General features: G+C 34.9%; 1 protein-coding gene across 36 annotated transcripts in view; it reads right to left on the bottom strand.

Annotated features, from left to right (window-relative positions):
* Positions 1 to 17200, bottom strand: part of LOC135222911 (protein nervous wreck-like) — a 342896-nt gene that overhangs the window by 10158 nt on the left and 315538 nt on the right. For 8 of the 36 annotated variants that reach the window (XM_064261335.1, XM_064261308.1, XM_064261305.1 and 5 more), the window contains 6 exons: positions 15742 to 15813; positions 13566 to 13637; positions 12794 to 12865; positions 8257 to 8355; positions 2575 to 2655; positions 174 to 302 (listed from right to left, as the gene is read on the bottom strand). The exons of 1 other annotated variant lie outside the window; for it this stretch is intronic. In XM_064261335.1, coding sequence (XP_064117405.1) covers positions 174 to 302; positions 2575 to 2655; positions 8257 to 8355; positions 12794 to 12865; positions 13566 to 13637; positions 15742 to 15813 — 525 coding nt within the window. Of the gene's footprint in view, positions 1 to 158; positions 303 to 2574; positions 2656 to 8256; positions 8356 to 12793; positions 12866 to 13565; positions 13638 to 15741; positions 15814 to 17200 lie in introns of all 36 variants that reach the window. 27 more of the 36 variants (XM_064261341.1, XM_064261324.1, XR_010316383.1 and 24 more) reach the window with 26 other exon arrangements.

Genomic DNA, 17200 nt, shown 5'->3' with positions numbered 1-17200 from the left:
TAGGACCGTCAAGGAAATCTGAATCTGAACTTCAGTTAGATAATCTAGGCTAGACAATGTAAATCTGGGCTTAGACAGATAATGGGTAGAGAGGGAGAGAGAGAGAGAGAGAGAGATGATCATTCTTAAATGTTTGCAACAATAACTCATGAGTCTACCTAGAGCTTCTTCACCTGTTGAGGAGCCTCAGCAGTAGGGGGTGCCTCAGAGGGATCCTCAGAGGCCACCTCCGGTGTCACCTCAGGTGGCACTTCAGGGACCTCCTTCTCCTGAAGTGGCTCAATACTACCATCTTCGGCGTCCTACACACACACATATCCGAGTCAGGCATAAAGATTCAAAAAGGAAATTGAAGAAATACATAATTGCACACATATAAAAAGAGACAATTTTAAGGGATGGGGGTACTTAGAGAAAAATGACAATAGAGCATTTCAGAGTTGCTAGTGAAAGTACTTTTCCAAAAAGACTAGTAGTAGGTATAGTGTCCAAGAGATTTTGAAGGACGCCAATTTTTATACTACATGCAAGAATGGAAATACTGAGTACAAAAATACAAAAGTAACTGTAAAAGGATGTGCATCGTTTCATCTGAGTACAGTTGATCTGAAAGAATACAAATTCATAAATGAATCTGCTGAGGCCTGGGTTATTTTGGTGCTGGGGCTGACACTCTTGCTCATAACTACTTCATTCTTTCTCTTAATTAATGATTCGAGCGCTACGATAACAAGTGAAAGAAGAAACAAAAATGTCAAGGAATTACAAAATATCAGGTTTAAAGAGCTAACAGAATGTCCTAGGTAAGGAAGCAACAGGATTGGCGGTTCACCAGAATGACAAGGATATGGATTTGCTACAAGAGACATGATAAGAAGCTACCGGAGGGGCAGGCATGAGGAGTTGCTAGAGGGAAAGGATAAGGAGTTGCCAAAAAGGCAGGATTAAGTCACTTACCAAAAGGGCAGGAATAAGGTGTCATAAAAATAAAGCGTTGCCAGAGGTCTGTGGTAAGGAGTTGCCAAAATGATAGGCATAAGGATTGAACAAAGGCGTTGCCAATAAAGGAAGGTTTACGGACTTGTCAAATTAGCAGGCATAAGCCTAAGAGTCAACAAAGGGAAGGGAGGCAGAGGGAATTCCTATAAAAGAAGGGAAATAAGGCGTTGCCAAAAGGGTACGGATAAGATGTTATCAAAATGGCGGACATATGGAGTAGCCAAAAGGGATAGGAAAAGGAGGCGCCAAAAAGGCAACACCAGAATAGCAAGGACAAGAAAACTTTGGAATAGCAGGAATAAGGGAGCGCTAAAAAGGAAGGGATAAGGTTTCAGAATGGTGGTGATAAAGTGGAAATCAAATTTAGGCAACAGAATGGAAGGATCAAGTTGTCAAAACAACAGGGACAAGCTTTAAAATGGCCGGGCTAAGGAAGCACCAAAACAGTATAAATAGGCAACTAAATACCATGAATAAGGGTTTATGGGGTAATTCTAGTAGCTGGAAGAAAATGCTTTAACTAATTGTGATAGTTATCAAGAATTCTTCAATTTAGTAAAACGGGGATGAAGTGTGTCCTAAGTCTCAGCGCTTGTTGATATTCTCCGGTTGTTGAAAATAGAAGTTTGGGATGGCATTTGACGGCTACAGATTTATGAAAGGGGAAAGATAAACATTGGCATTATTTACTGGAAAGAGGACCTGTGGAAATTCTTAGTAATGTTGAAGGGAACCTTGTCATCTCAGGCTGAAAGAAAAAGTAACTTTAACGTACTATGTTTGGTGGTTTTTGAACTTTCAGAAACTTCAGTTTTCATAAGTTTTGGAAATTTTCGTTTATATTGTAAACGGGATAAAAAAAAGCAGTAGTTTTTTTGGGACGGATAAAAATGCACCTTGGTAACTTGTATGATTGAGCTTTTAGTTCTTTGCAAGCTGTTAGTGTTAAACTTCGGGAACTTGAATATGTGTGGGGACTTCTGTTTGTAATAATTTTCATCTCCTTATTTATCAGATATTACTTGCAGATTCTGTTGATATCATGGGAGTTTTATAAAGTGTATTTTTCAAGTCTAAGGAAGACTAATACTCCAATTGCGCAGATGAAGTTTGACATATCGGGTCGTTTTTTTACTGAAAGCTGGACGTAGATAAAATAGTGTTTTTTGGGTAAACTTCGTGTTATTTACGATGTTAGAGTAAAAAAAGGAATCTTGTCGCCAAGAATTGCACTAAGCCATAAATAATATGTGCTGGGGGTGGAAGGACAAGCATTGATTGGAGAGCAGATGAGCAAAAAAGTTGACAAATAAAAGGGAAGCGAAGGGGAAGTGTGACTTTGCAAAAGAAATGAAAGTGATTGTCATTACTGAACTCGGGCCTCATCATGTCGAAATGGTGCAGATACAACTACGCTAGAATTGAAAACACAGCAACAGCAGCCTAATGGTTACAAGGAAAAGCACTCTCCTTCGTTCCGACCGCCGTAGTTGGAACGGCCCAAAGAGAGATACAAGATAAAGAAGCCTTTTTTTTTTTATTAACTGAAAGACCCAATTGGAAACAGGGCGTCACCTGAGGTGGAGACTGAGGGGGTGTGAAAGCTGGTGGGGGTTGATCCGCCTCGTCCTCTTGCTGGGGTTCTGTCTCACCCCCCTTGATCCACCAACACCACCACCACCACCGCCAGTGCCAACGCCAACACAGGCAGGAGGAAGAGTTAGAGGGAAGAACAAGATGGAGGAAGGGTGGAAGCACAAGTAAAGTTCGCGGAGGAAGAAAAAAAAGAGAGAAAAAAGGTTTTAATGAATCAGTGGATTAGAAACATTATCATAGTGATGATAACGAGTAGATCTTCAAGAGAGTAATAAAACAGTTGAAGTTTTTGTGGTCCTTCTCACATAATTAAAAACTTGAAAGAAAATCGTGAATGATAAAACCTGATTCTGTAGGCTATTCAGTAGATCCACAGTATGGCGCCACTTACCATTGCTAAGCTGTTCATAGTGTTATTTACATTACAAACACTCAAAAAAGTCAAATGATAGATATGTGAAGAAGTAATATTAAACATCTCATTTCACACAGATACATACGTTTAACTGGAGTTGAGTAATAATGGCAGATGGAGAGTATAAATATATATATATATAATGAAGAATAACAAAAATAAACTATTCTCAACACAAAAATACATATTACTATGTTTCAACAATAAATGTGATGCAGTCTAACCGAAGGAGATTGTTCCAGAAAGTTGCACAGGACAGTCTATGATAAGAAAGAGGCTGGAAACGAAAACACATTAAGAGAACATCGGGGAAAGGGACATCAACAGGCAGGAATTTTATAGTATGAAAAAAGTCGTAGAAGTTAAAGGGAACAAATCAGAACAGACAAATATTTCAACACAGGACATCGACAGTCGTGTCAGCCAGTTGCATATCATTTATGGGGGTCGTGAGAGTTGAAGGCGATATATATGGAACAGAAGTTTCCCACCGAAGAACAACGCAAAACATCACATCCTTAGAAATACACGAGCCTCTCTATTTTTGTTCTTCGTCTACGTAACGCAAAACAGCTTTTGACATTTTTCACCGTAGACTTTGGCCTTACATTTTGCTATGAGTATCGTGGACTCACTTTTAAGATATGACCACATAAAACATTTTAATGAGACGTTTATGTATGAACACAGACACGTACAGACAATTATTTTAGCTTCGTACGCACACATAAAGCTTACTTCTTATTCTAACATTCTAAGCACATTTAATTCAACGGTTATACAACAGCAAAATTCGTGTATTTTTTATATATTAAAGCGTAGAGTTTGTTTTTAATTTTCTGTGAACTGTAGCAGTTTTTTTCAGGGGTTGGTTGTGGAAGCAGTCTGTCATCTTTAGAGAACCTGAGAATAGAGTTGTATTGTTATTCAGAAATATTTTTTTTTATTCAGTAGGTAATTGTTATATTATTTTCAGAAATATTTTTCTTGATCGATATGTGATTATATTTTCCATTCGGTAGGGTATCCGGAATGCAAGTTAAATTAGCAGAAAAAAATGAACCTCCTGATATATTTTTTATTTTCTTGTAAACTCGAGCAAAAACCTCGTTTTAAAAATGAAAAAATCCCGAAATTCACAGACTCTGCATCACTCGAACATTAATAATTCTGGCATTGATTAGCTGAGGTATTGATATGCTAAATTTTGAGACGATCTTCATAGCTTCGAGTAAGAAGAATGGGTAATGTTTGTGCAGGTCTGTAATTCTAATCAAGATTATATGTAGGATTCCTTAGAATTCATATTACCTTTGTTAAACAACCATTGAAAATATATGTTCTCCGGCAACCGAAATGTTTTTTTTATTCATTTATTTTTGCTCTTTCGTGGGTACAAAATGGTCCAAAAAGTATGCGTCAGTCAGCGCTCGAATGAATTATCTTTGTCGGGAAAGCTCACTCGCTCGTTCATTATTAAGCTTGGAAAAACCAAAAATTTCGAACAGAGCAGTAGTTGCCGCTGCAAACAACTCTTCAAATTATGCCAGTGAACTAAAGATAAGCTCCATCGTGCGTTCAAGTTATTGTTTATCCAAAATAATTTATTTTATTACAAGTATTTTATGTGTGGTTACCACTTTCCGTTTGCTTAAACTGGTTTCAAGGTTAGGATTCGGTGCCAGAAAAAAATGGCTCTGTTTGCATCAGTGCCCCAAATTTTAAACTTTGCAACCTCGACGTTTGATGACCATTGTTGTTACGACACTTCTATTTATCTAAAAAAAAAAAAAAAATCACTCAGCAAGTAGCTTAACAGAATAACGTACCTATACACATCATCTGTGGATGCCTGAACTGACTACTTCAAAATTATTTAAAGTGAATCTTTTCAATCATTGTTTATTTTTTTAAATAAAACTTTTTAAATTGTTTTTACACTGCACTTGGCTTATCTGTTTCCTGGTAAAAAGAATGAAAAAGATTAGAACTAGTGCAAATAACCAGAGAATATAGGTCGTCAATCTAAAAATTTTATCATCCTCTAGAACGCTATTTCAGCTTGAATTATAATGCTCTTATTATCATTCTCTTATTGTCATTCTGTTCATATCCCGTGGCACTACATTCACTACAAGTGTGCTGTTTACTTATGTACATAATACAGCTACAATGTAATACGCCTGCTGCATGCTGAGAAATCTAATTGATTAAAGCGACTGCTCTTACGCTACCTATGAGGTGGTTCTCCTTTATTCTTCCAACTATTTCTTCAGCTACGGTTATTGTACTCTACTGGTTTAGTCAAAGTTAACTACAATTAATTTATCATAACTAAGACCACTTATCGGGTCGCATCCTATGTGCTACAGGATCTAGCTCTTCGTATGCTATCGACGACTCTAGTATATCATTCCAAGCATTCATTGACGGTCAGAAATCCTAAAACTCCATTGTTTGCTACGTCCTCCAAGAGTTAAATTTGATCTACCACGCTATAGTGGGGTAGTTGTATCAAAAAAGGCCTTTATGTGGATATGTAAATCGAAGCATTATGAAAAATAACATCTAAGCTACATTTTTAATAGTTATCTTTTCTATTTATGAGATGCACATTACAAAAGTCAAAATTGCTCATTTCTATTTAACTGTACTTTTTTTTCACTTGCTGGGAGTCCTGATTGAAACTCTTAGCTGATTAAAAACTTGTTCAAACGAGTGTGTCAGTGTGTTGAGGAGTTTATTTGTTTTTAAATTTTTTGTCTAACTTTATGCCAAACTTTTGTAGCTTAGAGGTTTTTTCTTTAAAAGATTCATTTGAACCATTAACTATGGAAATGGAACGAGGAAGTTAACAGATTTTCTTTAATATTTTTTAATCAAATTATTTAGGAAGGAGATTCTTGAAAGAGGATGTGTGTGACAAGGGTATTGGATGAAGGAAGGAATTGTAGAAAGCCAGGGTGAGGATAAACATGTGTAAAAGGCAAAGTCATGTACAAGAATGTTGAAATGCGAAGATGACAAGAGCAAAATGTTGAAGGATGGAATATTCAAAGGAAGAGAAGAGTAAGTAGATGGTAATGGTGAATGAGAGCGACAGAAGTGTTAAATAATGGATGTGATTAAGAGAATGTCAAATTGAATATGTAACCTCTGGATGATAAGATTAATGCAAAACTTTTGTCAGCGTTACACGAGAGGGATGATTACTGATGTAGGTGTATTTGGATAATGGCCTATTCAAGATGAGTAAATATAATGCCAAGGGTAGTTGATGTAGTTGATGGAGGCGGATGGTGGAGACAGACACTATTGACATTTATGTTATATATAGATAATTATCCCTGGATTGCATGGGTTCTTCAAACGATGGAAAATAGCCAGGGTCAATGAGATGGGAAATGTTATAAACAGTAGGACTGCATGATTTATAGGTAGATTTCTCTCTCTCTCTCTCTCTCTCTCTCTCTCTCTCTCTCTCTCTCTCTCTCTCTCTCTCTCAGAGGAGATAGATATTAAGGGATGCACATACGTAGTTTAAAGGTGAGGACAAATAACCCGGAGATGGTGCTGTAAAGGACATGCTGGCAGATGTGATAATCTTACTTTCACTTGAAGTGATGTGGTGGTGATTGACTGATCAGTGTTTAGTGTAAGGTTTATGTCGCGTTACAACAGTGATACCCAGGTGACAGTATTGAATGAATGCAAATGACGGTAAGTGTCAAAGAGGGTAGGAAGGAGAGCGATTGGCAGGAGTGGAATATTTGGGCAAATATTGTAGCATTAAAAGAACAAAGAGTTGCAACATAATTGAAATTTAAGCGCAGACACAATTTTTATTCGGATTGACTTTGAAAGGTCAGCTTTTTGTCCAAGATTGAACCACAGCTTTTAAACAGTTTGAATTTGGATCTGAATGACTGTAGTTTAGCTGTAAATTGGCATAGATGGTGGACTTTGATATTGCAATATTTTGTATAGGAAAGGATGTAGTGGATAGATATAGCTAAAATGACTGGGATACATGACGAAGATAATCTTGACTGGGATACGTGACGCAAATAATCTTAGAAGACTGACTTGGGATGCTTGTACACGAAAAGAAAGAGCGCTTCCTAAGAGCTAAATAGAATTGTGTCATAATGGATCAAGATTACGAGAAAAAGAGAACTATTACAATAATGTTTGGGATCAGTGAACAGATATAGACCAGGATAAGTGAAAAAGTATGTCTTATGTAGATTAGGTGATGGTAGATGTGGATGGGTCAAGATATATGATAGATGGTCAGCTTGTGTGAAATATATAAAGGCTGAATGACTTAGTGACAATAATGATTATGTACGCGTTCTAGGAAAAAAAGAGGAATATATATAAATGGGGAATGTAGATTACAAGTGATTTATGGAGTGATTTGTATTGCGGTGGTGCGTGTAATACCAGAGTTGAAACCTTAATTGTAATGTCTATTGGGATTTATGTAAGTGTAAACTGGCCAGGATGTGTGAGACAGGTAAATTTTATATTTAGGAGGTGAGATTGTAAATGAAGTGAAATGCAGTGTAATCGATCTTAATTGTGAGTTAAGGATAGTGGGCAGGAATGGGTGAAGAAAAGATGGCATTTGTCAGTCAGAAATGATAATTGACTTTCACGTGTGAAGGTGGGGTTGGGGGAGGGGTTGTCATTTTAATTGAATGATCTTTAAAAGCTTAGGCTAATTGTTGTGGAATACGAGTAACTTTTGAACGATGCTGTTAACGTCACTTTAAGGACAAAATGATTTTAAGTTCATCGATTTATAATCATGAGATCATTTGGTGTTTGTCAATACTGGTGTCGGTGTTGGTGTTGTCGAGCTTCACCTAAGAGCGACCCTCGGAAGAACTCCCAAGCACATGTACCATGGAAGCTGCTAAAGCGGAGACGTAAAGTAGCAACCGCCAAAAATAGAGGCAACAAACGAAACACATTCCTTCAGAGTTTTTCGAGGGATCAAAAGGAGTGGCGGGAGGGGGGCTGGGTCAGTGGAAGGGGTGGGAGAGAACGGGCTGAAGGGTCTTGTGAAAAAAGGGTTTATTGTTAATTAAGGCAGGGTATAGGGCTAGAGGGAATATATATATATATATATATGTAATATATATATAATTTTTTGCCGTTTCTAATTCCGAAGAGGTTTACGAATATACTCTGATAGCAGAGAGTGTTGTTGTTGTTGTTGATGTTGTTGTTTCCTTCACCTGCCGGAGAGGAGGAGGAAGAGGAGGAAGACTCTCTGGAGGTGAGGGAGAGTCGGAAGGGACGCACACCTCAATTACGCGAGCCTCAAAATCGCAGCCCTGAGCGGTGAAGAAGAAAATGGGTCAAGTCCCACTTGAGGCTGATGGCATATCATGAAGAAAAAGACGATGATGTACTGTTCTGATTCTCTGTCTATTTATATCATGGACATCATTCTTTAATATATATTTATATTCATATTTTAAAATAAATATGCTATTCTTATAATGGTTTTGGAAAGAAAAGGTTTAATGTTAAGTTTAATAAAAAAAAAATCATGTTTCAAAATATACAGTAAAATTATGAACTTTTTAGTCCCAAATAAAGATAAGTCATATTTTTTTAAACATTTTGTTGCTTTTGTTTTTGTTTACATCGATGTACGAAATGGTATGAGATGGAGATGCAAATTGCCAACATGGAGTGTTCATGATTTTCTGCAACGAAACAGTTCTGGTTGAGATAGTTTGCTGAAATATTTGTCAGTTTCTGTGAAATATTTTGTGTAAATGTAGTTAGATATTTTAGTGTTGTGAATATCACATAAACAAATGATTTTGTTGCTCAACCGCTTTAAATGTGATGTACTACATGAATAACGTGATGGATGATACTTGTGATATCCAGGGGCTACAAACATTTGGTAATTAAATACAATTTCGAGAACATAGTGAGACCAGTGTGGGATGGAACAGTTCATTTCTCTGAAAATTCAAAAGAAATACTGATGTTTGACTGAAGATGAATGTGAATGCTTAACATAAATATTACATTTTAGGCTTCCCATTGTAATTGTATTATGTAACTGCTCATTGTAAAGCTCACTGTTTTTTTTATATAAAATCATAAAAGATACGACATTTTAGCCTAAAGCCATTAAAGGCCTAAAGTAATTCACCTAAAAATTACGTTGTTACCTGGCTTTGCTCATGCATGACTTACGTGAGTCTTAGATTAAAACACCTTGAGATTCTCTTAAGAGAAACGTTAATTTTGTAAATCTCGGGAAATATGTTAAGGTTGTCTTGAATTAGCTCTGCAGTTATCAGGGACAATGGGATAGGATTGTCTTAGTCACGTAAAAATGTTTAAAACTCATGTCGGAGAGTGACATGATTTTTGTAGAATTCACGAGAAATATATTAGGATTTTCTGACGGTAACGTAAATTTTGTAAATCTCAAAAATTTAATATATCAAGATTGTTTTAAAGTATAGTACAGCTTGCTAGTATTTGGGGAAATATATTGAAATTGTCTTTGTGTCCGCAAATACTTGACAGTCTTTAAAAAATACATTGATGTAGTCCCAGGAAAGAGTTAATATTGTAAATCGTAGGGGAAATATATTCAGATAAACAGTATTAAGTATTTTTTTATAAATATAGGGAAATATCATAGAGTTACTTAAATTTTGCAAATCTGAAGGTAAAAATGATAAGCTTGCTCAGTATAATGTAAATTTGTGTAAATATGCGGTAATAGATATGGGTTTTCACAAACATTGTAAATCTTAATAGTGGATATAATATCAGTGTCCTAGAGTAACTTACTTTCAGTCTGTCTTTGAGTAACGTAATTTTGTTTTTATCTCGTAAAGGAAATATATTAATGTTAGAGTAGGATAAAGAAAATTTCATGCAACATAAATGTTTAAAGTCTCAGGGGAAATATATGAAGATTTTCTTACAATATCGTAAGTTTTGTAAATCTTAGGCAGATGTGTTCAGAAGTAACTCATTAAATCTGAGGGAGTCAATAAAGATTAAGGAAATTTTGTAAATCTCAGGAGAAATATGTGTAGATTGTCATAAAGTAACTTAGATTTTTTAAGATCCCAGAGGTAAAATTGTCTAAAATTGTCGTACATAAGTAAATCTTATCATGTATTATAAAATGATATAAAGATTGTTTCAGAGTTATGTAAATCCTTTAGATTCCATGGAAATAAAAGATTATCGAAGACTAAAGGAAATTGTTGAAATATGGAAAATATGTTGAGATTACCTTAGAATAACATAAATTTTGTAAATCTCAAAGTGAATTGTTTGAAGACTGTCACAGAGTAAGACGGATACTGTAAATAACAGAGAAAATATGTTGGGATAATCGTACCAAAGGAATTTTTTAGTGGTCTTTCCAGTAGCCACTAAGGCATCGTAAGGTGTGTCCTCCTTGTTCTTCGAAAAAAGTTTCACTGTTATGGCCACATTATTATTGTAATAAAGGCGACGCTACTTATTGGGATGCTAAAATTACTCCTCGAATCAAAATACTTATCTTGAAGTCTTTCCTATCATCTCTTTGTTTGAGTCACGTTTTCCTGTGGGAATTAAGGTCTCCAGATGCCTAAATTGTTTACGATATATAAAAAAAGAGAGATGAAAAGTGAATTATTTGAAGCCCAAGAAATGGAAATGAAGGGAAATCTGAATTTAATTTTACTACCAGAGCTTTTTAAGGGTGATGTTGATGATTGTTATTCTGTGAATAAGATGTTGAACCTGTATACCATACAACATGGATATATTTGAGCTTTCACGATGGTTTAATGTGTACCATATACTCACAAACTCATACATACCCCTATACATACAAGTATACATGAACTTTTTGATTAAACATAATCCATAAAACAATTTTTAATCCTGAAAGAAAATCAGATTACATATAATTTGAATTAAAAAAATTACAACATGAAATAGTAAGCACTGTAGTCATGGTAATCCTGTGTTTTATGAAGAAACCATAATGAAGAATTTTGGGAAATACCCGTTGTATGCATTTTGCCATTTGTCAATTGTTTTCGTCTGCGACTTCATTTACAGACTTCGTATTTGGAAAATTAGCTCATGACTTTGCTCAGCGTTTGAGGTGAAAAGTCATATACCTAGAAGGAGCGTTAACCAAACAACTCCCTGTTCAGATGTTATTAATATGGTAGCTGTCGTATTACTTTCAGATCACCTGTTTGTTATATTTCAGTAACATTATTTCTTCAGGGTTACCTAGATGAAATTAACTAGTTTTTTTTTTTTTTTTTTTTTTTTTTTTTTTTTTTTTTTGTGGGGGGGGGGGGGGGGGGGGGGTGGGGGGGGGGGGTGGTTAAATTTAACTACCCAACGATTAAAGGTGAGAGATTGGCTGGCAGACCGGTATGTACATTAAGGGAAATAAAGGAATAATGCACCCAGGTAGTAATTTAGGAAATTACCTGGATGAAGTCGATATACTACTGGAAGATCAGGGAATGGGAAGAAACCATATTGGATTTGGGTCATATCATATATTCACGAAATGATTGCAAAGCCACGCGGTCTATAAGCCATGATTTCTCTCGCGTCCCAATGGCAAACCTCGCTTTCTAAAAAGACAGATCATGTAGCAGGAACTCGCAATAAATCAGAAATTTTGGGAATTGAAAAGTATCCTCATTCGAAAAGATCCCTCACATGCAACTCCTGTTTATAGGAAACCAGATTTGCCAGTTCGTTAACAGCATAACTGTACCTTTCATCTAATATATATTAATATTATATATATCTATATATATATATATATATATATATATATATATATATATAATATAATTTCTCAGAAATTACAGGAAAAAGTATAGTGTATTTGGATATGCAAAAAACTGACAACATTCAAGATTTGAGTCCAACGTCATTATCTTAACTTGTAAAGAAAGAAGAATGAGATGAAAATTTAACAAAATACTAGTATATTTGTAGGGCGGAAATAAGTGCATTCAGAAATGAAGATTAAAAGATATGAACGATTTCATTATTATTATTTTAAATAAAAATATTCATTGGAAGTTTTCCTTCTAAAGAGCTGCAACAGATAGATAACAGATGACCTCTTTTATCCAAATTTTGCTTTATTTACTAAGTTTAAACGATTGCATTTATTTTTAAATGTATTATATACTTATGTATATACACTACGTGTTGCACGAAAACTAACACGTTTCCAATTATAAATGTTATTTACACATTTATATAAGTAGTTTATAAGTTTATGCGGTGGTTTGCATTTATTTAAAAACCCCATGTAATCAATTAGGTTATATCCAAGGGGCAAAGTAAGGCATTGTTAGCAATAATTTTGAGATGAACATTCTTGCATGTCATCCGGTATCTACTGCTAATGGGGAGTTAATAAGCCTCAGATGAACTCTAGATTGATCACCTGCAGGTGTGGACGAAAGCCTCCTAAATAAATATATAAGAATCTAATAATTTTTCTATCTAAATCTAGTAAGCGGCACACGGCAAGACTAGCCATGCTCTAAACTTCTAAAAATGAATTTTTTTTGGGGGGAGAGGCGGGGGGGGGGGGGGGGGTGGGGGGGGGGGGGGGGGGGGGGGGGGGGGGGGGGGGTGTCGTGTTCTGGAAAATATTTGGGTTCGGGGGTCAATTGGGGAAGACAATGTAATGAGGTTTGGATATAGATATATATGTTTTTGTTATTTGTTAATTAACTGTTTCACCTCATCGAGCGCATCGGGAGTGGGCGTTGCAGCCGGATCCACATCGTCTAGCCACGGTTCGAGGTCAACCCCCTATAGATGATCCATAAGAGAAAAGGCAATTAAAGAGATAAGCTACATAGATTGATTAGGGAATGACATCTTTGTGAGTATCAATTCTGGACTGGCATCATGACTAACTTGAATAGTTCAGCTGTGGCTCAGCTAACCAGTGTTGATTATAGATGATGAATTGGTTCAGCCTGATTAGGGATTATACTTGCGGTTAAAATCCTAGTTACCTGTTGGAAACGTTCATGAATTGATGTTAAGGTGAGGCAAATGCTTGGCAGTCATGATTGTGTAGGTTATTTACTTCTTTACCTTTAATTATTTAAAAGTAAGTCAACCATAAAATGCCACGACATGCAAATAAAATTAGATTTAAACACTTTAAGATAACGGGACTCTGTTTTAATTTTTTTATGCCATTGCTTAGCAAGTTTAGCACTAACTAATATGTATATATGTCTAGCTGTTTGAAACCGTGCAAGTATAACTAGCAGTAACTAGTAAGCTGACACTTTTGTGATTTTATTTAATACCAAAACACAAGCCACAACCTGTGATCATAGCACAGTTGCTCAATGTGTTTCCAGGCTGTTATTGCTTTCGTTGACAGTAGTTGGTCTGCCAGGAAACCTTTAGCAACTCGACCATTTTGTGGGCGTGGCTTGTATCTTAGCGTAGATAAAAGCACTGTGGTGGTATTCTAGATACAAGGGAAAGTCACCTCTTTTTTCTCTGTGGGTGTGGTCGTGGCCGATGGCTCTCGCCTGTCTGATGAATCAAAGTCATCAATCTCCTGTTACCACCACGCAAGCCGTAAGAACACAGGGTTAAATAAAAGAAAAGACATATACTAAATAAAATAAACTTGTAAAAATAAAATAAAATTGGGTAACTCTGCCAATGAAATGACTTGCAATCATATTATTTATCACTCCTAGATGGCATAGTCAAATTGGTCCTAATGAGTGATCTTGTGCTATGCGTTTTAATTAGTATAAACAAAACTAAATAAAATATTAAGGATAAATCATAAACACAAAATAATAAGAAACTAAATGAGTGAGAGCCTAATGTAGAGTAAGGAGTTGCCTCTAGTTTTATTTCAAGTATAACCACTTGGTTAACGATTTCAATCTTGGGTTTCGTTTGTAACAAATGAGACATTCAGAGTTGCGGATCGCTAAATTAGGAGAACTTGTCTCCATGCTCATCTCCTAAGCCCAATGTTAATGGTCTTACCGACCAAGAGCTGATGAAAATTTGCCATAAATGCTCTGCCTTGCAATATCTTAAAAAAAGGTCATGGATATCAACAATATTTTCATTTAATGCAATGCTTAATAATTGCTCTCACATGCTACATTTACAGGTGTTTGGGTATGTGCAAGCATTTATGGTTTGTGGTTTGATGTGCGAGAGCGTAGATGTGCCATTATACCACAGCAACCAGTTGAATAATAGATAGGTACCCGTATTCATAATCACACTGCTTTCAGAATTGTTAACAATGTTGATGTCGAAGACATTTTATATGTATCTCACCGACTTGAACGTTTATTTGATTAACAAGACTGGCGCATTTCATGACATTTGAAGACAACTGAGATTGCTCTCATTTGATCAAGGATAATAGACTGTTGTTTAAAGATTCCTACAATGGTCGTTATTTTCTTGTTACCAGTTGGAAATATGTCGTCTTTACTCCAGTGTAGTAGAGAAGGGAATGTCACTTCATAGTTGGTGCCATTGTCTTGAGAGATATCAAGTTTCCGTTTCACGTTCAGTCAGTTTTCGTAGAAATTGCATAGTCTGAATGGAGAGTGAAGTGATGGGTAAGTTAGTTAGTGTATTATTCAGTGCTGTTATCACAATTTGTAGTACGTGCCCAGCTATATTAACTAAGACTTTAGAAATATTTTTCTCTTGGTTTGCAGTGATGGCCAATATGGTTTCGACTGGATTTTATAGGTTATTCGTCTCTAGATAAATAATATTTGAGGATGGGAAGTCATATGCTGGATTATTATTAGTAGTAATTGTAGTGTCATCAACTAGTGGCATGTTTTGTGTAATAATGTGGTGCATTGATTCTTAAAATGCTAATGAACTGAATGAATTGTATAAGGCAGAAGTAATCATTACATATATATTAGGTTACCTAATTTATATGCATACTTTTTGTGTGAACGATTTGTGTAAATCGCATTGTTTGATTTCTTTCAAACACTTCCCTTTCCTTTTCCTTTTTGGATGGGCTGGTAGAGAATGTATCTAAAATACTTTCAAGATGAAAAATACATTTTGCAAAAAGGGTCACTTTTACCATCACACATAAATATTCTAGTTTTTTTCATTTGTCAATTGTAGTGAAAATTTACTTTGTAGTTTATGATTAACCTACTGACAGATTTCTAGTGAATGGATCTTCGGCATCAAAGCGTATAAAACTCAAGTTTTAAATACTTAGTAAAGATATTAAATAAACCTAACATTTTCTCTGGGATAATATTCATGATTATGTCTGAAAAAATGTTTTTTTAGATACAAATCCTATATTCAGAATTAGCTATTCCACTCCATGTAACCGGGATATTTTGATCAATGTAAGATATTTTATTCCTTGTGCTTCGAGCACAAAATTTAAATTTCCACCAGTAGGTATAACACATGATATACAGTTTTAGTTCCAATAACTTTTCACATAAATTTTATATCTCCCAAGTCAATACCATCAAAAATACCTTGTGCTTTGAAATACTTTAAAGTATTTCAAAGTAATATATACCTGTAAAACAATGCTCATATTTTAACCCGGGGAGGGCTACATTGGCCATGCTCTATGACAGTTAAAAAAAAGATATCTAAGCCTTCTAATCTAATCTAATAAGCGATTTCACCTGTTCTACGACGTCAGGTGTAGTGGTTGCTGAAGGTTCTACCTCCTCCTTCCGGGTCGGGACTTCGCTTCCCTAAGACACAACGTAAGAGGAAGCGGAAATAGAGAAAGGAAGTAAATACAGATAAAACAGGTGAGAGAGAAAAGTCGTCAAGACAAGACAGTTGGGCATCAAGTAGAGCGGCAATTTTTATCAAAATACTCTACTTTTGAGAAAAAAAAAATTGGAAAAAAAAGTAAGTCAAAACATGGGGAAGTCCCTTAGGCAACATTGCATCATGCATAATCCCATGTTCCGATTAACTGGTACAAAACAGAGCACACGATCTCATGCCTTCCATTTTTGAGAAAATGTGTTCTGTAAATATACTTTGTATGTGTGTAAATACAAATATAATTGTTATGTATATTTCAACCTTTTTGCACTATAGTATATCTAGAGGTTCTGGTTATTAAACTTCGTATATTTTAAGATTATAAAATATATATATTTATACGTATATATATACGTGTATATATATATATATATATATATATATATATATATATATATATATGAGTAACAGAGAGAGAGAGAGAGAGAGAGAGAGAGAGAGAGAGAGAGAGGAGAGAGACTTGATTATATGTCATGTGGAACAGATGGTGTTGTTAGTGGTATTCACTAATGTGTTTAGTTATGTTGTGGAAATATGATATAGTGTTTTATATCATACGTATATATATATATATATATCTATAGATTATATATATATAGATATATTAATGATATATATATATATATATATATCTATATACTGTGTATATACATATATGGATATATTTAACTATAATATATATATATATATATAGTATATATATAATTATAATATATATATTTTAATATATATACGTATATATACTGTATTTTATAATATATATATATATATTATATATATATATATATATATATATATATATATGTAGTATGTATGTATGTATGTATACAGTATAACCACAAGCCATGTTTGATTGCGTATGTCTGTATGCATTTTAAATATGAGAGCATTCCATCAACTTTACTTTTAATTTAAAGGCAGAAGCAGAAATACAAAAACCCTAAGGTCCAAAATATTTAATGTACTAATAGTCATTTACTTCAAAAATAGCCCCTAGGTTCCCCTCTGTACGAAAAGCAGTTCTGAGGTGGAGAGAAAAAACCAATGCTTTGCAGATTTCAAAAGTTTTGCTCTAAGTATTTTCCTAAGATATTGTTGTAGTTATTCAAAGATAAAGAAAGTGTTTTAAAAGAGCTAGAAGATCGTTTGAATATACCTAATTGAATACTGGCCAAGGAGAAATACCATGCAAAGAAAGAAAATGATTAGATAATTATACTAAGATATTAGATTCCTCAAAGATTTAGTTTATGTTATCCGGGAAGAAAATTGGGAATTTAAAACTGGCATTGCATCATGGAAATC

Source organism: Macrobrachium nipponense, chromosome 8, assembly GCF_015104395.2.
Source record: "Macrobrachium nipponense isolate FS-2020 chromosome 8, ASM1510439v2, whole genome shotgun sequence".
NCBI lineage: Eukaryota > Metazoa > Arthropoda > Malacostraca > Decapoda > Palaemonidae > Macrobrachium > Macrobrachium nipponense.
The sequence above is the reverse complement of the archived record's forward strand: the minus strand, read 5'-3'. Positions and strand labels throughout refer to the sequence as shown.